Source organism: Myxocyprinus asiaticus, chromosome 34 (assembly GCF_019703515.2).
Source record: "Myxocyprinus asiaticus isolate MX2 ecotype Aquarium Trade chromosome 34, UBuf_Myxa_2, whole genome shotgun sequence".
Taxonomy (NCBI): domain Eukaryota; kingdom Metazoa; phylum Chordata; class Actinopteri; order Cypriniformes; family Catostomidae; genus Myxocyprinus; species Myxocyprinus asiaticus.
In genome coordinates, this window is record NC_059377.1 from 12425327 (window position 1) to 12451854 (window position 26528).

General features: G+C 40.1%; 1 protein-coding gene across 1 annotated transcript in view; it reads right to left on the reverse strand.

Annotated features, from left to right (window-relative positions):
* Window positions 1-26528, reverse strand: part of LOC127425258 (gamma-aminobutyric acid type B receptor subunit 1-like) — a 193419-nt gene that overhangs the window by 24358 nt on the left and 142533 nt on the right. Inside the window, exons 16-18 of the mRNA XM_051671006.1 lie at window positions 11877-12027; window positions 1618-1750; window positions 874-990 (exon numbers count right to left, since the gene is read on the reverse strand). Coding sequence (XP_051526966.1) covers window positions 874-990; window positions 1618-1750; window positions 11877-12027 — 401 coding nt within the window. The remainder of the gene's footprint in view (window positions 1-873; window positions 991-1617; window positions 1751-11876; window positions 12028-26528) is intronic.

Below are 26528 nucleotides of genomic sequence, written 5' to 3' on the forward strand. Positions count from 1 at the left end.
ACAACAAATCAGTGATGCTTGGTTTGTGATTGGTTATGATTTTTATAAAAAAAAAAATAAATATCTCAATAGTAACGTATGCGGCATAATTGAAAATAAGAAAGCGGTGAATTTGCTGCCTCATTGCACATCACAGACTGTCTCAATGTTTGAAAGTGTTTTAGTGTAGAGTCATATAACAACCTCCCCTCCACCGCCACTAAATGGACATTTATGTACACTCAATAATAGACATTATCTATTTATCCCTGAAAAAAAGCTTTCTCCTTCTATGTTTATCTGCCTCTCAGACTTTTCCTCTAGTTATTATAGTTGTTTTTGGCTGTGTGTAATGAGGCGTGCACTTCTCCATCGGTATTTTCTTCTTGTTTTTCAGTGAAAATATCTAAACATCTTTCAAATAAGTTACATAAAAAAATTGCACATGATTGTAAGACTTTAAAAGAATATTCCGGTTTCAATACAAATCAAGCTTAATTGACAGCATTTGTGGCATAATATTGATTACCACAAAAAATAATTTCGACTTGTCCATCTTTTTCTTTAAAAAAAAAAAAGGAGTTATTGAGCCGGCTGTATTATTAATGTGTTGTTCAAAGATGCTCAAGGACAGCGAGGGACCCATCTCTACAAGGTTAGACAGAGAGGTGGGGGTAAAGCCAAGACTGAGATAAAATCATAACAGAGAGGAAAACAAGATATATATATATATATATATATATATATATAAAGCATAATAATCCCACTATGATACATTTATCATTCCAAAGGTGTTCTGAAAGTAAATTCATATTAGGCTTTAGAGGGACAGATATTTTGTCTTGAAACACCTCCAGTTAACCTCAAATACAGACAGCAATCTTCTCTACTTACTTTTCTCTTATCTTTCTTCTCATCCTTCTTTGTGAACACAGTGTGGACCCACCAAATCTTTGTGAACATACTGCCATAGGCCAAACTGAAGCCAAGTCCGAGCAGCCACAAACGGAACTAAAAAAGCAATAAAAACAATTCAAAAAATATTTCATCACTTTAATTTGTCATGTGTTGATATACTGAAGGGGTCATATCATGAAATCTAATTTTCCTTGATCTTTAGAAATAAAACACTTGGTCCACCCTGTCACAGTGAGGTAGTAAGGAGGAAGTAGGATAGAAACTATTATTCCTAGACACCAAACAATAAACAAATGGTTTCTGGCTCCCAGTATTAAAATGAGAACCTGTCACAGTGTAATACAGGCTTTGCAAATAGGCTGCTATTAAAGGAAGGGGCAGCACAAATTATATTGAAACTGACACAAACCTACAGCCCATGAGTTAGCGTTGTTTCTCATTTCACAGCATTAACAGAAAAGTCTTAAATGTTCAACAGCAAAAAGAGTTAGAAAGAGGGCAGAAAATTGTCAATAAAACTGAATTAAAACTCTGTTTTGGTGCAAAAAACATTGACTAACATTATATGTGGGCCTCGGGAAATAAAGAAAATGATTAAATATTATGACTCCTTAAAGCTTTTCTAAAGAACAATGTAAGAGGAGATTTCATAAGTTCACTACTATAATTTTACCTATAAAAATGACAAAAATACATTTTACAGAATGCCTGACCACTTACCTGACAGACAACAGGAAACTGGGAGTTCCGTACATGTAGTCCATCAATTCCCAGAGGAAAAACAGCAGCCAGAGCCATCATACAGCCTACTGCAGTCATGTTATTCAGGTATGGCTGAGAGTTTTTAATGTACCTTCAACATATAGATATACATATTGCTGAATTAGCAAAATGCATATATCCCAGTTTGTATGTGCATTCGTGTATGTTCAAACAGCAGGTTCATGCATGGAATACTGATGCTTATATTTCCAGGTACACAGGTACTGTGGCAGTACCAGTATATAATTGTGTGTGTGTGTGTGTGTGTGTATGTGTGTGTGTATATATATATATATATATATATATATATATACACATACACACATACACACCGATCAGCCACAACATTAAAACCATCTCCCTAATATTGTGTAGTTCCACCTCGTGCCGCCAAAACAGCACCAACCTGCATCTAAGAATAGCAGAGCGGTTATTTGAGTTACCGTAGACTTTGTCAGTTCGAACCAGTCTGCCCATTCTCTGTTGACCTCTCTCATCAACAAGGCATTTCGGTCCACAGAACTGATGCTCACTAGATGTTTTTGTTTTTGGCCAGCCCATCTGGCACCAACAATCATCCATGCAATTATCTAATCAGCCAATCATGTGGCAGCAGTGCAGTGCATAAAATCATGCAGATACAGGTCAGGAGTTTCAGTTAATGTTCACATCAACCATCAGAATGGGGGAAAAAAACTTGATCTCAGTGATTTGGACCGTGGCATGATTGTTGGTGCCAGATGGGCTGATTTGAGTATTTCTGTAACTGCTGATCTCCTGGGATTTTCACACACAACAGTCTCTAGAGTTTACTCAGAATGGTGCCAAAAACAAAAAACATACAGTGAGCGGCAGTTCTGTGGACGGAAATGCCTTGTTGATGAGAGAGATCAACAGAGAATGGCCAGACTGGTTCGAACTAACAAAGTCTACAGTAACTCAGATAACCGCTCTGTACAATTGTGGTGAGAAGAATATAATCTCAGAATGCTATTTTGAGATGCGGGTTGGCGCTGTTTTGGCAGCATGAGGGGGACCTACACAATATTAGGCAGATGGTTTTAATGTTATGGCTGTTTGGTGTGTATATATATATATATATACAGGTGCATCTCAATAAATTAGAATGTCGTGGAAAAGTTCATTTATTTCAGTAATTCAACTCAAATTGTGAAACTCGTGTATTAAATAAATTCAATGCACACAGACTGAAGTAGTTTAAGTCTTTGGTTCTTTTAATTGTGATGATTTTGGCTCACATTTAACAAAAACCCACCAATTCACTATCTCAAAAAATTAGAATACATCATAAGACCAATAAAAAAAACATTTTTAGTGAATTGTTGGCCTTCTGGAAAGTATGTTCATTTACTGTATATGTATTCAATACTTGGTAGGGGCTCCTTTTGCTTTAATTACTGCCTCAATTCGGCGTGGCATGGAGGTGATCAGTTTGTGGCACTGCTGAGGTGGTATGGAAGCCCAGGTTTCTTTGACAGTGGCCTTCAGCTCATCTGCATTTTTTGGTCTCTTGTTTCTCATTTTCCTCTTGACAATACCCCATAGATTCTCTATGGGGTTCAGGTCTGGTGAGTTTGCTGGCCAGTCAAGCACACCAACACCATGGTCATTTAACCAACTTTTGGTGCTTTTGGCAGTGTGGGCAGGTGCCAAATCCTGCTGGAAAATGAAATCAGCATCTTTAAAAAGCTGGTCAGCAGAAGGAAGCATGAAGTGCTCCAAAATGTCTTGGTAAACGGGTGCAGTGACTTTGCTTTTCAAAAAACACAATGGACCAACACCAGCAGATGACATTGCACCCCAGATCATCACAGACTGTGGAAACTTAAAACTGGACTTCAAGCAACTTGGGCTATGAGCTTCTCCACCCTTCCTCCAGGCTCTAGGACCTTGGTTTCCAAATGAAATACAAAACTTGCTCTCATCTGAAAAGAGGACTTTGGAACACTGGGCAACAGTCCAGTTCTTCTTCTCCTTAGCCCAGGTAAGACGCCTCTGACGTTGTCTGTGGTTCAGGAGTGGCTTAACAAGAGGAATACGACAACTGTAGCCAAATTCCTTGACATGTCTGTGTGTGGTGGCTCTTGATGCCTTGACCCCAGCCTCAGTCCATTCCTTGTGAAGTTCACCCAAATTCTTGAATCGATTTTGCTTGACAATCATAAGGCTGCGGTTCTCTCGGTTGGTTGCGCATCTTTTTCTTCCACACTTTTTCCTTCCACTCAACTTTCTGTTAACATGCTTGGATACAGCACTCTGTGAACAGCCAGCTTCTTTGGCAATGAATGTTTGTGGCTTACCCTCCTTGTGAAGGGTGTCAATGATTGTCTTCTGGACAACTGTCAGATCAGCAGTCTTCCCCATGATTGTGTAGCCTAGTGAACCAAACTGAGAGACCATTTTGAAGGCTCAGGAAACCTTTGCAGGTGTTTTGAGTTGATTAGCTGATTGGCATGTCACCATATTCTAATTTTTTGAGATAGTGAATTGGTGGGTTTTTGTTAAATGCGAGCCAAAATCATCACAATTAAAAGAACCAAAGACTTAAACTACTTCAGTCTGTGTGCACTGAATTTATTTAATACACGAGTTTCACAATTTGAGTTGAATTACTGAAATAAATGAACTTTTCCACGACATTCTAATTTATTGAGATGCACCTGTATATATATATATATACAGTACTGTGCAAAAGTCTTAGGCACATAAGATGTTTCACAAAAACATTTGGCTTAAGATGGTTATTTATATCTTCAGTTTTAGTGTCAATAGGAAAAATAAATTTTAGACTCCCAAACATTCCTTTTTCAATTACAATAGAATCGAATAGAAGAACAGGGAGCCCTGCAACAGATGGCATGATCCCCTCAGAGCCCCCCACTGAATATCGTGTCAGTCTGAGATGACATGAAGAGACAGAAGCAATTGAGACAGCCGAAATAGATAGAAGAACTGTGGTGAATTCTCCAAGAAGCTTGGAACATCCTATCTGCCAACAACCAAGAAAAACTGTGTCCAGGTTTACCTAGGAGAATTGGTGCAGTTTTGATGGCAAAGGTGGTCACACCGAATATTGATTTAGCTTTTTATTTTTTATGTTTACTGGATATTGTATGATGTTAATTGATAAATTAAAATATTCATTTTGATAAATTCAATTGATAAATGATAAATTGGTAATATTTATGGCATTATTTTTGAAGAAATCTTCACTATGCAACATATTTCACAAGTGCCTAATACCTTTGCACAGTACTGTATATATATATATATATATATATATATATATATATACACACTAATGTATCATGGTACAACAATAGTCAAATCAACCTTTATTTATAGAGCACATTTAAAAACAACATAAGTTGGCCCAAAGTGCTTTATAGATCAAACAAATAAATAAATGGGGCCTGGGTAGCTCAGTGGTAAAAGATGCTGGCTACCACCCCTGGAGTTCGCTAGTTCGAATCCCAGGGCGTGCTGAGTGACTCCAGCCAGGTCTCCTAAGCAACCAAATTGGCCCGGTTGCTAGGGAGGGTAGAGTTACATGGGGTAACCTCCTCGTGGTCGCTATAATGTGGTTTGTTCTCGGTGAGGCGCGTGGTGAGTTGAGCATGGTTGCCGCGGTGGATGGCGTGAAGCCTCCACACGCGCTATGTCTCCGTGGCAACGCGCTCAACAAGCCACGTGATAAGATGCGCGGGTTGACTGTCTCAGACGCGGAGGCAACTGGGATTTGTCCTCCGCCACCCAGACTGAGGCGAATCACTATGCGACCACGAGGACTTAGAGCGCATTGGGAATTGGGGATTCCAAATTGGGAGAAAAAGGGGGAAAAATCCCAAACAAAATAAAATAAAAAAAATAAATAAATGACAGAGTGATATAAAAACAGATTGATATAAAGTTAAATATAAAACATAATACAATAAATAAAAACCTTTAAATACAGCATAATGTATTTATCCATTTCAAACTATTCAATGATCTATTCAAAAGCTACAGAATAAAAATACGTTTTTAAACAAGATTTAAAAATGGCTAATGATGAAGCTGACCTCACATGGAGACCATTCCATAGATTAAGACCCATCACAAAAAAGGCACGGTCACCCTTAGATCTATAGCGGCAACGAGGAACCCTCAATAAAAGTTTATCAGAAGACCTGAGCGCTCTAGTGGGGGAGTAAGGGAGGAGAAGGCCACTTATATATTGGGGTGCGAGACCAGATAGTGCCTTGTAGACATAAATCTGAATTTTAAAATCGACCCTGAATTTCACAGGAAGCCAGTGTAGAGATGCTAAAACAGGGGAAATGTGATCCCTCTTTCTTGACCCTGTTAAAAGCCTAGCTGCTGCATTTTGAACCAGCTGTAGGTGGGATAACGCAGTTTGGGGGAGACCACTGTACAATGAGTTACAATAGTCTAACCTTGATGTAATAAGTGAGTGGATCACAATTTCCAATTCTTTATGGGAAAGAAAATGTTTTATTTTGGCAATAGATCTCAGGTGGAAAAAGCCTCCCTTGACAACAGCACTGATCTGCTTATTGAAAAGTAACGAGGAGTCTAAAATCACTCCAAGACTCCTCACATGATCTTGTACATTCAGTAACAGAGGAACTAACTGGGCAACCACGCCAGGTAAGGAGGACATGGATGAACCTAAAATCAGAAATTGTTTGCCAGCCAATGTTTAATATCTTTGAAGCACTTTAGGGCATCCTCAAATGAACAATTCTTGTCTACACTCACTGGGAAATAAAATTGTGAATCGTCAGCATAACAGTGATACGATATGCTGTTCTTCTGAAAAATAGAGTTCAGAGAAAGCATATACAGGGAAAATAACAAGGGTTTTAAAATCAACCCTTGAGGGACACCACACTGTAATTGAGCCTACGTAGAAAAAACATTACCTAAATTAACAGAGAACGTCTTTCTTTAAGATAGGAGAAAAACCACTGGAGGGCCATACCCTGGATGCCAACCATACATTCTAGATAATTAAGAATAATATTATGGTCAATAGTGTTGAACGCAGCACTGAGATCAAATAAAACTAAGATGACAGGTGAACCTGAATCCATGGAGAAAAATATCATTAGTGACCTTCAACAATGCAGATTCAGTGCTGTGCAAGGGTCTGAAACCACACTGAAATGTATCTAAAATATTAAATGCTTTTACATAGGAGTAGAGCTGCGAATAAACAACTCTCTCCAAAATCTTAGAAATAAAAGGCAGTTTGGAGATTGGTCTGTAATTGCTGTGTATTGCCGGATCCAAAAAAGCTTTTTTAACAAAAGATGTAGAATTGCATGTAAAAACTACTTGGAACATCTCCACTTGCTAAGGAGCTGTCAATTATAGCTGTCACACTGGAACTGACATTCATGAAAACTTCTTTAAGAAGGCACGGCAAAAGAATATCCAGCTTGTAACTGGAACACTTCATCTCGGGAGTCTACATCTGCTAACAGCACTGACGTAACTGATTGAAAGTGAGTCAGGGAGCTGGACGAGGAAGGAATTAGTGGTTGATCAAATTGAGAAGGTACAATAGCACCTTTACTCTGCTCAATTTTGTAAGTAAAGAAGTTTAAATATGTTTCACAGGTCTCTTGGGTGGCGTCCAGAAAAGCATTTCTAGTTGGGTTTAAAACAGAATTGATTGTTTTGAACAATACTTTTGGTCGATTCGCGTTATCAGAGTTTAATTTAGAGAAAAACTTAGCTTTCGCTTCATTTACAGCTCTCTGATAGTTAGTTAAACACACATTTAAAATGTCATAAGAGACCTGAAGCTTGTCTTGTTTCCACTTGCGCTCTGCTTTTCTGCACTCTTGTCTGAGAGCGTGGGTGACGTCATTTAGCCAAGGCTGTGAAACACCCTTATCATCCTTGGCTTAAGCGGAGCGACATTATCAAGTGTAAAAGTACAAGATTTACTAAAAGCTTCAACCAATGATTCAGTGTCGAGTCCAGCTAAGTTGGATACAGAAAGACCACAAGATAACACAAGATCTAATGTATGACCCATATTGTGAATAGCACCAGTGACATGTCATCCAAAATTTAAAGACTAAGTAAGGGAGAGAAATTTACCGGAGTGTTTGATGGACAGCATACGTGAATATTAAAATCCCCAAGAATCAGGAGTCTATCACCACGAGACACCAGTCCAGAGAGAAAGTCTGAAAGTTGTTGAATGAAGTGCTTATTAATATCTGGGAGGTCTGTACACAAGTGCACAGAAAGCAGGACCCAAGATTTCAATCTTTAATAATTGGACCTAAAAACTGGAATACATGTCCATAGTCAGCATTCTGCATTTAAAAGTGTTTCTAAAAACAGTGGCAAAGCCACCTCCTCACCCTGAAGTCCATGGAGAATTAAAAAAGTCACAGACTGGCGGTGTTAGATCCCCCAGGGCCATTTGTTCGCCAGGATTCAGCCAGGTCTCAGTGATGAATAAAAAGTCTAGAGGGCCAGATATAAAAAAGTCATTCAGAATAAAAGATTTGTTTGATACTGATCGTGTATTAATGAGGGCCATCTTAATAGTGGTGACATCTGTGTTTTGTGGTGAAATAAAAGATTTCAGCAAGCTAAGATTATCAAAATTGACACCCCACTTCACTTCACTTGCACCAGTCAGAGGGCGACGGTGTGAAGATCAGATGGCCGGAATGTGGTGGTTGTCAGAGGAATCAGTTGGTAATCTGCAGGGATGTTGGCGTGACCCTCGATGGACATACCAGGGGCGACGTGCAATTCCAAGAGCAGCGCAATAGTTGTAAACTCCATCTGACTGGCGGGCCGAGGAATTCAAAAGCCATAAATCCAGAGATGAGTACAATAAAACCATATTGGAAGAAAGATGATTGCATGAACCTGCAAACAAGCAGGGTGCTCTCTGCTGAAACTGCCGAGGGCCAACAGTAAAACTCCAGCAGGCCAAGATGGGCAACAGAAGGCAGAACATCCTCAACAAATCCACCAACACAACCTGAATTCAAAGTCCACGCGCTCCAGCCCCACTGGACATGGATGATGAACAGGGAATCAAGCAGCCTATTTAAGACTGCACGTACTAGTCCCGGTGATAAATATCTAATAATACTGCTTCAAGGTACTCATGTAACATGGTACTCCAAGTATACCATGCTACTACCACGGTACATACCATGTTTTTTGTAAATGTTTTATACTATTACACTTTCTGGTATGTTTTTGTCATAGTACAGTCAACTCAAAAGCTAATTCAGTTAATCTCACACAGTCAAATAGGACTTACACAAAGAAACATACAGATTCACTGACACACTCACACATTTACCCACATACATGACAAGATTTGTAAGTGTTCAGGACATTAGCTTAAGCTGCCTGCTAAGAAAATCTAGCTGAAAGTATACTGTAAGTGTCACTAATGGCACTTTTCCACAGCACGTTACAGTTCGACTCGACTCGACTCTGCTCGCTTTACATTTCTGAGCTTGCTTTTCCATTGCAGTTTAGTGCTGCCTCAACGTGGGTGGGATTATAGGCTGATCGTCATAGTTGCACCGCCTCTAATGTCGTGACATCATCTTAAACACGACACAAACATTACTGACCATAAACAATAACACGACCGCTAGCTGTTAGCTACTAGCTCATTGTGCTGCATAAAGCAGTTGTTGCATGGTGATTTTACACAAGTGTAACAGTTAAATTGGCCTGGTTGTTTTAGAAGCAAGCTTTCCAGTAGCTGGTCAACTAAATAAAGTGAAGCTTTCAAGCAGAATATAGAGTTAACGTAACAAAACGTACCATCCTCCATCGTGGACTCCAACAACGGCGAGTCCAGGGCACTGTCCCTCCCATTGCTCGCCGGTCTATTGCCATAGATAGCGTCCATTTGGTCGAACCACTTCCACTTTCTTCTGTTTGAACCACTCCGGTTGTTGTGGTCCTTGATGGTTCTGTAGTCACTTTTATTTATTTTTATAACTTTTCCCTGTTGGTAGGTCCGGTGGTAGCCGTGTGCGGCCAACAGCTGAGAAGACTTTTTCGTTTTGCGTCATTTCATTCGTCGCTAACGAGAGGAACGTCTGCACATCGTTTATTGACCACGGTGTGGTTTTGCACACAGCCATTTCTTTTTACAATTCGAAAGTTGCGTGAACAAATGATACTGCTGTCGCTGTTGCTACTTTAAAACTAGCGGGTTGATGTCCCGTATCACAAATCCAGTGACGCTGTTAGTGACGATTCTCTCTGACCAATCAGTGATCTGCAGGGTTTTGACGTCACATTTAGTATTGGCTCAGCTCGCTTGGAACCTCGACCGAGGTGGTACTAAAAAAAGTATCAGGTACCAGGTACTATCCACAGTGGAAAACCCCCAAAATGCGAGCAGTGTCGAGTCGAGTTGAGCTGTACCGTGCAGTGGAAAAGCCCCATAAGACAACAAAAAAAGACAAACTATCACACGCACACACACTGGTGTTTTCAAATGCGTACAGTACTATTGCTATTCTTTTTATTTTTTATTTATTTTTCTCCCCTTTTTTCTCCCCAATTTGGAATGCCCAATTCCCAATGCTCTCTAGGTCCTCGTGGTGGCATAGTGACTTGCCTCAATCCAGATGGCGGAGGACAAATCTCAGTTGCCTCTGCGTCTTCTGTCACAGTACCTCAGAAAACAGTGTCTCATAATTTTCCTCACGTGCAACTTCAATCCTTCACTGTTATAGGTCATGAAGAGCTAACAAAACCTATCGAAATATCAAAAGCCACAACATGTTTGCTAGATCCAATACCAACCAAGCTCTTAAAAGAGGTATTCTCTGTAATCTCAGAACCTCTTCTTAATATTATTAACTCCTCGCTATCCTTAGGACATGTCCCAAGAAACTTTAAAATGGCAGTTAATGCCTTAATCTTCTGTTAATGCCTGATCTTCTGTAAAGCTGCTTTGAAATGATGTGTGTTGTGAAAGGCGCTATACAAATAAAAATGACTTTTTATTTAACTTGACTACCCTCCCTAGCAACCGGGCCAATTTGGTTGCTTAGGAGACCTGGCTGGAGTCACTCAGCACGCCCTGGATTCGAAATCGCAACTCCAGGGGTGGTAGACAGCTTCAATACTCGCTGAGCTACCCAGGCCCCCAATATTGCTATTCTTAAAGCATTTACCACACTTGACATGCCTGTTTCAAACCGGTGTGCTTCTACGCACACAGAATGTATAAATGTTTGAATCTGACTGTTGGAAACACCAGTAAATTGCATACATGTAACACTGGCTGTGTCCGAAATCGTTCACTCATTCACTATTTCCCATATAGTGAATTGCAGTTAGTGCACTATTTCTCAGCAGTGAGTGAACGAAATGAGTGAGTGAACTAGGACGCTGACGTGTACACAAATCGTCGGAGCTCTGGGGCTGTCGCAGAAACAACGTCACATATGAACTTTTAAAATATTTGTGCCTTACTTGTTTTTCTTATTAAATAATATAGTAATACAATACATTTTCATTCTGTTTGTTATTTTTAATATATATGTTAATATAGCGCCCCCATCTGACCATAAACAGTTATTATAAGCAAAGTTATTATAACCTACATGTTATAACCGAATATTTAAATCATCCACTGTGTGCAGTGTCCTGAGTTAAAATAATATCACCTCAAAATTCTGTATAAATATAAATAAAGCGTACATTTTAAAATGTATCTCTATGTTTTGCCTCTCTTTATGTTTTATGTTAATCAAGTAATGATTTGTCAAAAAGTAATTTAATACATTCAGCATGAAATCAAACATTGCAGGAGTGAAGGAAGCAGTAAACTTGTGTCTCTCTCTCTCTCTCCCTGCATGCACTCCCTCTCCCAGCTCGTATGCCTTCCCCACGGTGGATAATGGGCAATTAACCGTTGTCGAGTGTACATTGAATGTACACTCGAAATTAGAGAGCATTGTGGATAAGAATGAGTGAACAAAAGTAGGGAATGAGTGCCTCACTCAGAATTCAGACACTCCTACAAAATGGCGGACACCAGAAATAGTACACTACTGTATATAGTGGATAGGTGGCAGTTAGTCCTCTACACTGAACTCATGCATGGACACACAATAAAAACGTGCACACAGCCATACAAGCAGACACATGTACACGTTTACATACAAACTTACCTGACATTGCTGTTGTAAATGTTAAAGGTGAGACAAACGATCCCCATTAATATGCCCAAGCCGGCGAAAACTGACACGGAAACGAAGAGTCTTTGTGAGAGATATCTGAACTTTTGTATGACCACTGTCTGATCGGCAGGTGGACCAGAACCTAGTGAGAGAGAGAGAGATTTCAATAATTTCAACTCATCCCTTACTATCTTTTAATGATTTTTAAGTTCAGTCATGCATCTCTACATGAAGCAAGCAGATACGTCCTTTCTTTGACATGTAATCCGTAAGACAATCAACTAGCGACCTCCATCTTTGTCTAGAATTTAAAGGAATATTCCGGATTCAACACAAGTTAAGCTCTATGGACAACATTTGTGGCATAACGTTGATTACCACAAAAAATAAAATAAAATAAATAATAATAATTTCAAATGTAATATGGGTTACAGTGAGACACTCACAATGTAAGTGAATGGGGCCAATCTGTAAACGTTAAAATACTCACTGTTTCAAAAGTATAGCCACAAGACAGACAATATGCATGTTAACATGACTTTAGTGTGATAAAATTGCTTTTATGTATAAAGTTATATCCAATTTTACAACTTCATTGCCATGAAGACGTAATGCCTTAATCCTCCTAGAACAGTAGTCTAACGCAAAAACGATGATTTAAACAACTTTACAGCTCAAATAATACACAAGTTTTAACTGAATAATTAATGTAAGTTCTTTTAGAAAATTCTAAGCTTCACATTTCTGCCTTCAAACCCTCCAAAAATTGGCCTCATTCTCTTTCAATGTGGGTGCCTCACTGTAACCTCAATTTTTGTTTAGTTTTTTAAAGAAGGGACAAGTCGAATTATTTTTTTTTTTTTAATGGTAATCAGCGATATGCTACAAAAGCTATGGACTGAGCTTAACTTGTACCGAACCCAGAATATTCCTTTAAATTGCAGGTAAGCAGGTTTCACTGCAGCATGCTATGAGAGTTTTCTCTCTGTAACCCTCCTCCTCCCCAGCACCACTTGTCTAGATCTGCTTCAGCAGATACCAGTGACAGTTTATTTAAAGAAAAATGTAACTAGAAGAATTACATAACCATAACCAGAAGGTCATCCTTATTGAACAATAGTCCTACCCGTAAAAGGATGATTTAGACAACTTTATGTCTCAAGTAAGACTCGATACTTTGTAAAAAATTATTCATATAAGCACTGTAAAAAATTATAAGCTGCACATTTCACAGAATGTCTTGCCCCATAGACTTCCATTGTCAATGCATTACCATGAATAAAATGTTGCTTATTTTTAGAAATTGAGGGATGAGTAAAAAAACAACAAATTCTGTGGAAATTGACAGAAAGCTGTCAGTAGAAATTTTATGTAACTTTTGTTGAACTCTTAACATTCAGAGCCAAGATCATTAGCTCATTTATGTTCAAACAGTTAGAAAGGTCATGAAACTGATTAGCATACTATCCTTTCCAGCCTGATCTGAAAATAATGTGACTTTGGCTACATTTTTTGCAAAAAGATATTACGCGGTTCCTTTAACATACTGCAACATTTTTTTTAGATGAATTGTCCACTGGGTGGCACTAAAAGAGAGTTAAATGTTCTCCAAACAGATGAGGTTTTTAGTTTAATGCTCTATTGAGTTTGAAATAAAAAAAACCTACCTACCTCCCTTATCTAAACTCTAAACCTAACTGATAGTGACTACGTCATTTTGTGGTGCCTCTATAACACTTTCTCTTCAGGACTCGCACCACTGCCTTTGCATTGCAAGTGCAACACTCTATCAGCGCAATTTTATTGTGCATAAACAAGCTTTTAAATGTAGTTGGTTATGTAATGAAAACGTAAAAATGTGTCACCTTGCAAGTGCTTTGATGTCTTAAGTAACATTGTGTGAAGAACAGAGCAAAAAGTGTTATGAACTGATAATCTGCCGTTTTACTCATGATTTGTTTGAAAGTGAATAAAAGTAATTGTTGCATTATATAATGTTTGCTATTGACTTATTAATGAAAGTTATAATTTATGCAATAATATATATTTAATAATAAAACAACTGAGAGAGAGAAAGTGGGGGAGGAAGAAAGGAAGAGTAACCCTGAACTGCCAGTTTCAGAGGTAGTAATGAGTCACTTTACCCTCTCTCCTTCTCTCTCTCGATAAACTGGCTGCATTTTAGAGTCTGCAGAGAGAGAGAGTTTGATGGCTATCGAATTTCACCTTTCTGCCACTAAAGCTTCTCCCTCTCTCGTCTCTGTGTACCAATACCCACGCAGAAGGAACAGATGGGTAATCGGCTGCCCAACTGGCAACAACAAAGGACAACATGGTGCATTGTGGTCAGCTCCCTTCAAAGGGTTTGCTGCACACAAAACTTGCTCTTGCATTGCATTCTTTTACTGTGACAAATTGGCTGGAGATCACACAGTTTTTAGAGCTATCTATCTCTAGAACTGATCGTCCTTTATGAAGTCCATCCCCTCCAGCTTGACACAACACCTATTGACCACGCGTTCCCAGCGGAACCCCTCTCCAGAGCATCTGATAAGCACTGTGACTGTCAATCTTAATTAGAGGTTCATGTAAGGCTATCGCCTTTGTGGATCTCGCTGATATTGATTAAAGGAGAATGGAAGATCGGACCAAATGTGACCGCTCAGGGCCGGAGACAGCCAATAGAAGAATTTTGGGTTGCTGGGAAAACAAAAAGGATCTGTGCCAATCTTAACTGAAACAGACTCAGAATTTGATATGGCACTTCTGGGGTTTGTGGAAATAGAAAGTGGTTGCTATACTGTTTCAATTCAGGATGTTAACGGTGCAGTGTTGTTATGGTGTTCAAATTAACTTGGGATCTGTGTGGAGCGGCGATGTGTGCTTTGATGGAACATATTTATTTGCAGCTCATTGTTTTTGTTTGTTAATGTAATTTATTACATATTTTAGCAGTCAAATCGGGTGTCTATTGTACAAAGTAGAAAAATTAAAGGGATAGTTAACCCAAAAAGGAAAATTCTGTGATCACTTACTAATTCTCATGTTATTCCAAACTCGTACGGCACAAAATGAGACTTTAGGCGGAATGTTAGGGACTGCTGGCCTCAGCCACAATTTAGTGTCATTGCATCTTTTCCCATACCATGAAAGTGAATAGTGACTGAAACAGAACATTCTGCTAATCATCTCCTTTTGTGTTCCATGGAAAAATAGAAAGTCATGCAGGTTTGGAACAACATGCGAAGAAGAAGATGTTTTATCTATATAGCGCCTTTTCCCAAGGTCGCTTTACAATGAGCATAATTGAAACAATTAGGTACAATACAAGTACTCACACACACACACAAGTGTCCGATTTGATGAGTCAAATAGGACACCAAGATTACAAACAGTGTGGGAGGGCTTGACATGAATCCCATCAATATCGATGCAAAGGTCCAGCCTTTTTACGTGAACAGTAGAGACAATTAACAGTATTTTAGATTTATTGGTATTAAGTTTGAGGAAATTTAAAAACATCCATTGTTTAAGATCACTAATATTAATATAAATAATTTTATTACTGAGTATGTTGGTCTTATTTTTCAGGTAAAAAATATCTAAACATCATTCAGACAAGAAAAAATTGCTCGAGGAACAAAATTACATAAAATATTACGTTTAGTTTTCAGAGATATCTAACAAAATATATTAACGTTTATGCTTATAACAAGAAAAAAACTATTTGACAATTAGGTAAGAAAAATAGTTTTTTTATTATGATGTATTTCTGAGTACAACAGGGCGGTACTTGAGTTCATCTATTAGGAATTGATTGGATGATGAAAAATTCTCTTTATGGCTTGGTGATGTCAGCTAATATGAAAAGTTGGGTAAGATGTGGTGCTAATTATTATATTTTGATGAAATGCTTTAGAACATATTTTCTTTGGAATAATGTGCAATAATGAATCATTCACAATAAGAGGAATGTGTATTATGAAAGTAAATTGGGTACATTTTTATTTCATCTTGAATTTAAAGCAATTTAGGTAAACAAATGAGTGTGTTCGTATGTATTACTAGTGTACATGCTGTGTGGGTCAATTCTGATTCTATACTGGCTTCAAAGCAATTTAGGTTGAAAACTGAAAGTTTGTGTGTTGGTGTAATAAGTATTAATAAAGTAAACGTGTGAGTGTGTGTATGTCCAATGGCCCAGAGAGCTCATGCCGTTTAAATACTTCTCCCTGTCCTTGATGGTGGAATCGGGACAGTATGTTGCCATGGCGACCAAAACCCATAATGGTTGCTAGAGTGATGAGAGAACAAGGCGCTGATACAGTGGTTGTCAGGGGTGACCAGGGAGAGCGAGAGAGAATGAGTGAGGCCAGAAAAGTGGATGGGTAAAAGCGAGAGACAATGCAATAGAACATAAGAGTCAAAAAAATGATCCCATTCAACTGGAAGATGAAGGGATGTTACCTTCACTTTGCAGAGGGTAAGAGACGTAAAAAGAGGGGAGGTGGGGTGGAGTACCGCGGCTATCACACTGAGCAAGCTGAATTAGACTGAGCGATCGCTCGGTCAACATGTGGTGTCCAATCTGTAGCAAAGTCACCCTCTCCTTCAAGGGGCCTTATTTCAGCATGTCACATCGCTGATTATTTTTAGCCCTGCACCGTTCCCATCTACTCAGAATACTCCATCCAGGAGCATCAGTGACCATGGCGACAAGGTGAAAAGGTTGAGTTTGAATGGGTAGCATTTGTGCATGTGTGTCCAGATGGCACAAGCAACATATCAAGGGTCATCAGTCCCCATTTGCCAAAGCCTTTATCCGTTGGCGGGCCACCTCGCGATGCTAACTTGGATGATTTTGCATTCTTGTCTAGCACATCACGATCAAGGAGGCAGGATGACCTTTCACCTCACTGTCATGAGGTATTGGGGAAGCTACATTGAATTAAAGTAGAATTTTAAAGTTGTTAATCTACGGTCAAGGTACCCTTTTGAAAAAGTAGTTTGCTAACCACAAGCTACTTTCAAAAAGTAGCTAATTACATTGAAGTTGGGCAATATCTTCTGAGAACAATGAGGATCTCAATTAAGGTGACAACATTTGATAGCAGATCAATTTATACTAAACACTATCAATAAAACATAGTAATGTACAGCAGCATTTAACCACATTTTTATATTATTTTGTATAATTGTGGTAAAATTTTTTATAGTATTATTCTGTACATTGCTACAAAATACATGTAAAATGCAGTGCAGGCACTCAACTGAATCAGTAAATCTTTCTTTTTTTCTTTGCTTAAGTCTTGGTCTAGGAGAAAAGTTAATCTAACAAGCTGTTGATGCTGACTTGTTTTGGATATCAGACAAAACTCTGTTATTTGAATATCTTTTGATGGAGTGGAGGTCTAGTGGGAGACCAGATCTAACACTCCTGGCGCAGTCGGTCAGGATGGATGATTTAACATTCATTTCTGCAGGATGGATGATCTAACACTGTACTAGCCCAAGGCTCGGTAAACGGCAGCCAAAAATGGTCAGATTGTTTGTTTAGCCAATCAGAAAACTTTCTGCCTGTTAATCATTGTGTGTGTTCACAGGGCAGCCCATATACGCTTGTATAAGTACCGGTACGGTGTCCTGCTCCAGTGAAATGCTCAGGGGGACCCCTCCGCCCTCCATTTGCTCTATTTCTGATTACAATGGTCTCCAAGTGTGTCTGTGTAAATTGGTATTTCTAAAAGAAGTGTAATATAAAAGATTACATTACTGATTATTAGAGCTGTCAGAATAAAAGCGTTAATGCATATGATTAAATAATGTTTAACGTCTTAATATTTCTTAATCGCGATTTAACACATTTACCGTTGATACAACATAAACCAGCATTAACACTTGTTGAGAAGGGCGGAACCTTTGTAATGTGTCCGCCCGGAGTCATTACACTGACGGACACACCACAAACACACACACCAGAGCCCTTCTACCAAGTCGAGCCTACAAGCTTAGCATAAAATAGCATAACGTGGTGGTCCCAAAGAAATTCTATGGGCGGTACTGTTGTAACATGCTAGTTGACCGTTACGTTCTCTCCTATGATAGAGCCATGGAGGTTGCTATCTAGATAAATAATAGAATCTCTACACACACACACACACACACACACACACACACACACACACACACACACACACACACACACACACACACACACAACCGTGCTTCTGTGATAAAATGATGGAGAAAGGAGCTCTTAAAGCTATTTGATGTACACAACAAGCCCAGATGGGAGAAGTATTTTTCAGCCTATATAAGGCACATTTTAATAATCACAGAAGCACATCAAGTCTTAACTATCACAAAAACGCAGAATGAGACGTTTCTGTCTGTAAGCACTCTTCATGTGGAGTTCAAAGAGGTGCAGAAGCCCAGGCGGAATCAAGCACGGACCCTGAATGCAGCTTTACAATTGCAGGAAAGTGGATAGCCACAGTCTAGCGGCAGATTGTGGAGGATGACAGTTTATGAGGTTTAATGCAATGACCACTAAGAACTGTTAGGAGCACAGAAAGAGATGTTAGGCAAAATGTTTGCATCAGTCATTATTCACTTTCCTTTCATCTTTTTTCCATGCGATGAAAGTGAATGGTGACTGAGGCTGTCATCCTGCCTAACATGTCCTTTTGTTTCTCAGAAGAAAATCATATGGGTTTGGAATGACATGAGGGTGAGTAAATAACAGAATTTTAATCTTGGGTGAACTATCCCTTTAAGTAAATAGCATTGCTTCTTGAAATTAATAACTCCCCAATGCTGCTGGCAATGCTGAGTACAACAGCAACTTGCAATGACCTCTAAAGTGATATATCATTGACAACTAATGCAGGAGTTAAAGGTGCCAGATACTGTGAGCTGCCTGGGGTGTAAGACAAGAGCTCTCCACATCAGCAAAGCGGTGGGCTCGATTCCCAGTTGCATACTGGGTAAAAATAAATAAATAAATCAGATTCCGTCACAAGGCCCCCAGAACGGCTTGTGAAAACTGCAACTAGTGCGTTTCACAATGAAGATGTTCTACAGTTGCCATGGAGCTCACTGCTTCAGTGAGTTTTTAATAAGCTAATAAACAAGTTGAAAACAGAATAAGTCCACTGGCAGCACGTCTGGGAGATGTCTAGGCATAGAAATGGTCATATAATGAAGGCGGTGATGTGGCATTCTACAGCCAATGTAAGAAATCACCAATCCAGGTTGCTATCACAAAAACTCAGAGGACATTTTTCAAATCACAAGTCCTGTTTGAAATCTACAAGGGTTTAAATCACTAGTTTTTAACTAGTCAGTTGGAGGTCTGTTTTGATACGGTCAAGAACAGAAGGTAAAAACAATGATAAATGCAAATAATAAAATGCATTTAACCATGTAGTGAAGCATTTTGGAGAGCAAAATAATAAGGCTTATCAGCTTTTTAATTTTCACAAGCCATTCTGGGGGCCTTGCAAACACTTCCCATATCTTTTGTTCTTGATGTCAAAGGCTGTGCATCCAAACTCTACATAATTGTGTCACAAATTCATCTGTCACTTGGTAGAAGCTAGGCAAATTAGGCATAGGCCAATATGGACATGATGTGTGATGCCCTCATCCATGAAAACCATAAAAAAACTTTGCAAGGTAAAAGAAAATATGACTCAGATACATTAAATATGGGTTCACTTGCAACAAGGATAAACAATATTTTTACCTGGGCCGTCAATTTAATGTGTTAATCTAGTACAATTAATAATAAAAATAATGTGATTAAAAAATTAACAGATTAAAGCAAAATATTTCTGCATTATTTCCACAGCCTGGTTCAACAGGCATCAAGTGCCTTTTTTAAAAGTTGAACAACTTTTAACTTGAAAAAGCGTCTTAAAACCGAGGTGCTCATGGTGATGAAGAAACATTGAGATATGATTGTTTGAGTTTGACGGCATGTGTATAGCTGGTACTGTAGAAACAGTAACTGCATGTTTCTCCATTGACAGCAATTCAAAAGTAGCTGTGTTTTCTGATGAAATAATGTTTTTTTCTTTTTAAAAGAGATTTAAATCACAATTATTTCATAACATTACAGTACATCTTTTTCCAGTGGCTCTTAAACTCTATTGACCCGCTGGCGGGTTTTGTATTTATGTTACATAAAATAAAAAAATAAAGCCGTAAAACCTCCACGTCACAAATGAGCGCCACCTTGAGGTGATGATGTGGTATGAATATAAAAGTTTTTCACATAGCACTTAAATATACAAGTCATATATCAAATGAAAGCTCTTGTTCTCAGGAATGTGACTGTATAGACTGTACAAAAATTTGAATTGTTTTTATTATGTTCATAAGATTGCAAATAAACAGTATTATTTATTAATTATTGGAAATTTTTTCTGTAAAATTAGATTTTATGAGAATTTTTAGCAATTAGTCCACTGTATGTGTGTGAGGTGAACTTTTCAATTTGGGTGTGAAAAATTGCAGGCGGCAGCCAAAAAATTTGTTTAAGGGGTTAAAAAAAATATGATATGAAGATTTTCCCTAACATGTCACAAATGACAAAATTCTAATAAACAAACAAACACTTAAAATCATCCCCAAAAAAATCTGATTTTAATTGGATTTCAATTCACATTTGGATTGTGGTTTGGATCGGGTTTACAAAGATGCAATTTCATGTTTTGCTTTGTTTTTTTGCTATTGTTTAGACTGCAAAATCTAAACTGATCTGAGTCGAATACTAATAGATAAATCAACTGGGATTTTTGCTTAAGTCTACCTAGGTCAGAATGACAAACTCATTGCAAAATGGACTGCCACGGACTGTAGACCAGTGATAGGGTTATGTTCAATGATATGGAAAAAACAAACAATATATTGACTTCTAATGCCTTTTTGTAATGTATATATTCACTTCTTTACTTGTCTTCCACAATAATGTAATATTTTTGAATTATCTTAATCTGGTGGCTTTTCGTTTTGGGCCAAATTTTGCTATAGGCACCAGGGACTAAAGATGGTTCAAGGAATGAAAACGAAAGAAATTTTTAGCAGAACGTAACCGAAAACCAGAACAAAGTGATTTTCAATTGTTCCGGAGTGAAAAAGTAAAACGTAACCCTGGTTCCCTGTGTGGGAACTAGAGCTGCGTAATCGCATTAGGACACACCCTGAGTGTCACGTGGTCTGAAGCCTTTGTGCAATCACGGGAATTTATTGGCTGGTGGTGCTTAAGTGACACCGCTAGGGAGCTATGTCACGGGCTCCATAAAAGCGCTCACTTTGATGCCATTGAGTCAGATTTTCTGCAGGAAGGCACGAGCCTATGCCGCTGCTAGAGTGTATGGCCAGCTTGCGCAGCGTCTCGTTCCCACTCAGAGAACCAGGGTTACATTTCAAGTAACCAAGACATTCCCTTTGGTAGGAACTCAAGCTGCATAATCGCACTGGGAATGATATACATTCACGCCATGCGAACAGTAGCTGCCAACTGTCTACGCCGGTGTGGCAAGCATATGGCGGCGCACAAGAGAGCTAAAGCGTCTCAATAAAACAGACAAAATTATGAGTTTACTCCTGTTCCAACAGAGAGGACCTGGGAAGGGATGCACCTCTAGCCAAAGCCCATGAGGATGCCAGGCTCCTCGTAGAATGGGCTCGAATACCCGAAAGCGAAGGTAAACCATGCACTTTGTGAGCACTTGAAATTGCATCAGTAAGCCAATAAAACAGCCTTTGCTTGGACACCGAAACACCCCTGTTGCAGCCACCAAAGCACACAAACATCTGTTCTGACTTAAGCATATGCAATCTTTCATGCTCCTCCGACTCAAATGGGGGAGGATAGAAAGCCTGAAAATTAATAGTCTGCGAGCGAAATGATGTAGAAATGACATTGGGAAAATAGCCCAAATGAGGTCTTAACACCAGTCTTAAACACCCTGGTGCAAAATCCATACATGAGGGATTGATCGACAGGGCATGCAAATCACCAACCATTTTAAACAATGTCAATTCTACTTGCAGGGCCATTTCAAAAGTCAGAAACTTATAGAAACTGTCGTCAAGGGCTCAAATGGAGCACCCAAGAGTGCCTCTAAATCGACAGATAAATCCCATAAGGGAACGTGGATGGAACGAAAAGGTCTAAGCCTGCATACCTGGAGCATAAAACGAGAGACAAGAGACAAGACAATCTACCGACAGAGACTCCATTGATAAGCGCATGCTCAGCCGCCACAACGGCAACATAGACTTTAAGCGTTGCCAACAACATACAGCAACATAGACTTTAAGCGTTGCCAGGGCAACTCCGGCCCCAAAACGCTCTTGCAAAAAAATCCAGCACTGTACCGAAAGGACAGTGAACTGGATTTTCACCTCATGCTGTATACCAAGAAGCAAAAATATGCCACTTGAATGTATAAAGCTTCCTAGTTGATTGAGCTCTAGCATTCAGAATGGTATCAACCACAGCGGGGGATAACCCATTATTCAAAAGTGCGCCCCGTTGAGGGGCCATACCCATAACTTCCACAAGTCCGGCTGGGGGTGCCAAATGCTGCCCCGAGCCTGAGACAATATGTCTGATCTGACTGGAATCTCCCAAGGCATTTCCTCCAGGAGAGAGACCAGAGTTGAAAACCATACTTGAGATGGCCAAAACGGCAGCACTAACAGAAGCTGAACCCTATCCTCCTGAACTCTCCACAGAACTGCGTGTAGCAGACTGATCATTGGGAGTGCGTAAAGACGCACTGTCGGCCACTGATGAGCCAACGCATCAATGCCCAGCGGTGCCAGGGGCGAGAGGGAAAACCAGAGGGGACAGTGTGACATCTCGCTCAAAGTGAACAGGTCCACTTCCGCTCTTCCGAACCTTCTCCAGATTTTTCCATAATCTGAGGATGTAATGTCCACTCTCTGGGCATCAAGCCCTATCTGGACAGCAGATCCACCCCCAAATTCAACCAGCCTGGGACATGCACGGCTCGTAAAGACAGCACATTGTCCCGTGCCCACAGAAGAATATGACGTGCCAGTCTCAGCATGGCATGAGAATGCACTCCTCCCTGGCGATTGATGTAGGACACTACCGTCCTGTTGTCCAACCAGATGAGGACATGGCTGCCCTGAATCTCTGGGAGGAAAATCTTTAACACCAGCAGCACCGTGAAAATCTACAGACAGTTTATGTGCCAATATTGCCACTGGTCCGTCCAAACCCTGTAGGCTGGACGACCTTTGTATACAGCACCCTAACCCGTGGAGGAGGCATCTGGAGTTATAACTTTGTGGCGACACACCTGTCCCAACAAAACGGCCGACATCAAAAGGCGTAAAAGAGTAAGGTAGCACCCACGAGTCACTTTGAAGAGACGGAACGCATGGGTTTGTGTTTGAAGTCCCTTTGTAGAATTTATTCAGTACTGAAAAGTTCTCACATGCCCGGGGATCATGAGCCCCAAAAGACTGTGAAATGTTCTCGCAGAGAGAACAAGTCCCACTCTGAACCTCGCTAGACACTGGCGAAATGACAGAACGTGAACTGGAGACAGACGCGCCTGCATCGCTCACGAATTCAGTTCCACCCCTAGAAACATTCTGTTGCCCTGGCAACAGGACACACTTGTCTAGGTTACACACAGCCCTAGATCAAATGGCTGAGAATGACATCACAATGTTGGGCAGCCAAAGTCTCAGAATGGGCAAACACCAACCATTCGTCGAGATAATTCAAAACGCAGATGCCTTGAAGCCTCAAGGGCGTCAAAGCTGCATCCATGAATTTTGTGAAAGTGCGTGGTGCCAGTGCAAGTCCGAATGGAAGGATGCAAAATTGATATGCTTGACCCCGAAAGCAAATCCGAGGAAGAGCCTGTGCTTCGGAGCAATCTGAAAATGGAAATAAACATCCTTAAACCAATCCCCCAGCTGCACTCTATTTGTTTCTGCGTCAGCATTCTGAATTGACATTTTATTAGAGAGAAATTCAAACGTCTCAAAATTCAGAATGAGATGCAAGCCGCCGTCTTTTTTCGGGACCAGAAAATAATGGCTATCAAAGCTGCATTCTCTCTGAGAAGGGGGAATCTCCTCTATTGCCCCTTTTTCTAAGAGAGAATGAATTTCCCAAATCAAAAACAGGGCTTCCCAAACAGAAATGTCTGTCAGAACAAACCATTGAACACTGGCAGAGCCATCTGAATTGAATTACATAACCATGCTTTATTGTTCAAAGTACTCAGTTTGAAATGCCCTACAGCTGCTGCCAAGAAGGCAGATGGGCAGACAGAGGGATTAATGCATGGCTCTTGCCTGCAGCGCGACCTGTAACCACTAGATAGCAAACTTGGCTTACTTTTGGCGACTGCCCCAGAAACAGCGGCACAGCGGAGGGAAGCCTTCGCTCCTCTAATATTGTGGCTGGTTGAAGGGAATTTGATAATATTTTTGCCTTTATTGTATTTAGGCATAAATGATGAGCACCCTGAATGTATCTATAGCAGGGATGTTGAAAGAATAAACCTTTTCCCTGGTATTTGAACAGGGAAAAGTGTATGAATATTGGGGGAAATGTTTATTTCAGAAAACTGGGACACCACAATGACCCTGGCATTATTTATGGGGGGACAACATGTGGTGCTTATGTTCACTGTATGTTTTGTGTACACTTGTGCGTGATGAACATCGAATTCTATTATGCATGTCTTGAAACCCTTGGTCATGGAGACAGAGGCCGAATCCGATCAGGCAGTTATAAAAAGCAGTCACTCTGAATGTATTTACAGCAGAGTACACCAGATAAACCATCTTCCCTAACATAGAACAGGGAAGAATTTGTGAACATGGAGGGGAATTGAAGCAAGCAGGCTCACCACAATGGTCCCAGCATTCTTATGAGGGGACAACGTGTGGTGCTTATGTTCACAGTGTGTTTTGTGTACACTTGTGCTTGATGAACATCAAATTCTGTTATGCAGGTCTCGAGACCCTTAGTCATGGAGGCTGATTTCGGGAAGAGTTTTTTATTTTTCAGCAAGCTGCGGGGGAAAACTGAACCATATTCTGGTTGTTGGACGTTCCAGGCGTGTACAATGGTGAACTCATCCCGATACTGACCGAAGGGCAAACAGGAGAGAAACAGGTACTTTTTATAAGGTCCAATTTCATTCACTGAATAGGGGCTCATCCTACGTTACACAGCAAGCCCGTCAGGCTCGTGTGTAGACCTATTTTTATCGTACATTGAGTTATATTATGCGTGCCCCGAGTCCCTTGGTCATGGAGGCAGAGGCAAAACTCAAGCTGAAAATATTCAATGCTCGTTCGCAATCGTAAATTACGGGAGAGACTGAGCTAAATTGGTGTACTGAAAAAACGGGCTAGAACTAAACCGGTCCCAACATATAATGGGGGAACAATGCGTAGTGCCCAGATAGCACGAACAAAAGCATCACCTTGACCAACTCCATGCATGATCCCCTCCACAACGAGCAATACGCTTCGAACGGGGAGGGGAGAGAGAGAGAAAGGCTGAGGCCGCTTCTCCATTGCCTTATTCATGTACATTCTCCTAGAACGACACAGAAAAAAATAGTAGGGACAAAGGGGTCAATTTGTCCCCTTACCTTCAATGACGAATTCTCTCATACAGTGTTTTTAATAGCGACGGCTCAAGATGTGCATGGTAACTTTTTCACACGCTTGTTCATCAGAAAATGGCCAGCGAGCTAGGCCTCAGAGCATGTCTGACGAGACTCGCACTTTCGCTAAAGGGGAGGGCAACAAACACAAGGAAGAATCCGATGTCTGTGCGCACTCCAATCCTCTCAGACATAAAGCCGAAAATCCCAAACTGCCCCTGCACACGGAGCTCTAATCTGGAGGCCTTGGAACTGGAACAAGTGGGGATAACGCCTCGTAGTGAGAAATTGCGAGCCTCGAACAGCGCCGCTGTCCCCATTGGACCCTTGTAATGTTTGGAAAAAACTACAATAAAATGCTCTGACATTACGCTGTATAAAACGAGTCACTTCTTAAATTCCATCCTGTGTTGCCACTCAAAAGGGAGAATAATAATGATCCTCGCTTCGACGCGAGTCATTGGTACAACACGGGCAATCTGACTCAATGGCACCAAAGCGAGCGATTTTATGGAGCCCGAGGCACTTAAGCGCCACCAGCCAATAAATTGCCGTGATTGTAAAAGGGCTTCAGACCACGTGACACTCACGGCGTGTCCCAATGCGATTACGCAGCTCGAGTTCCTACGAAAGGGAACGTTATTTTTAAATGCTGGTAACCATTTATAACTGGTTAATTTTGTTCCAATAATTTTTTAATGAAACTAAAGGCCAAAGCGTTTATCACTGTAAATGTTTGGAACTACACCACTTCATGTTGCCCCATAAAAATGAAACGTGTGCTTTGATCCTGAAGGAATCTGCTGCACCACACATTTCTTTGCCTAATTGCCTGTTGTGGATGCCCTTTTTAACAACTATGTATAAATACTACAGTACACATGCACAGCTAATCCAGATACAAGGAAAACATTATTAGAGCTAAAAAGTACTTTTCTCAGTTGTTTCCAAGTCTTCACTG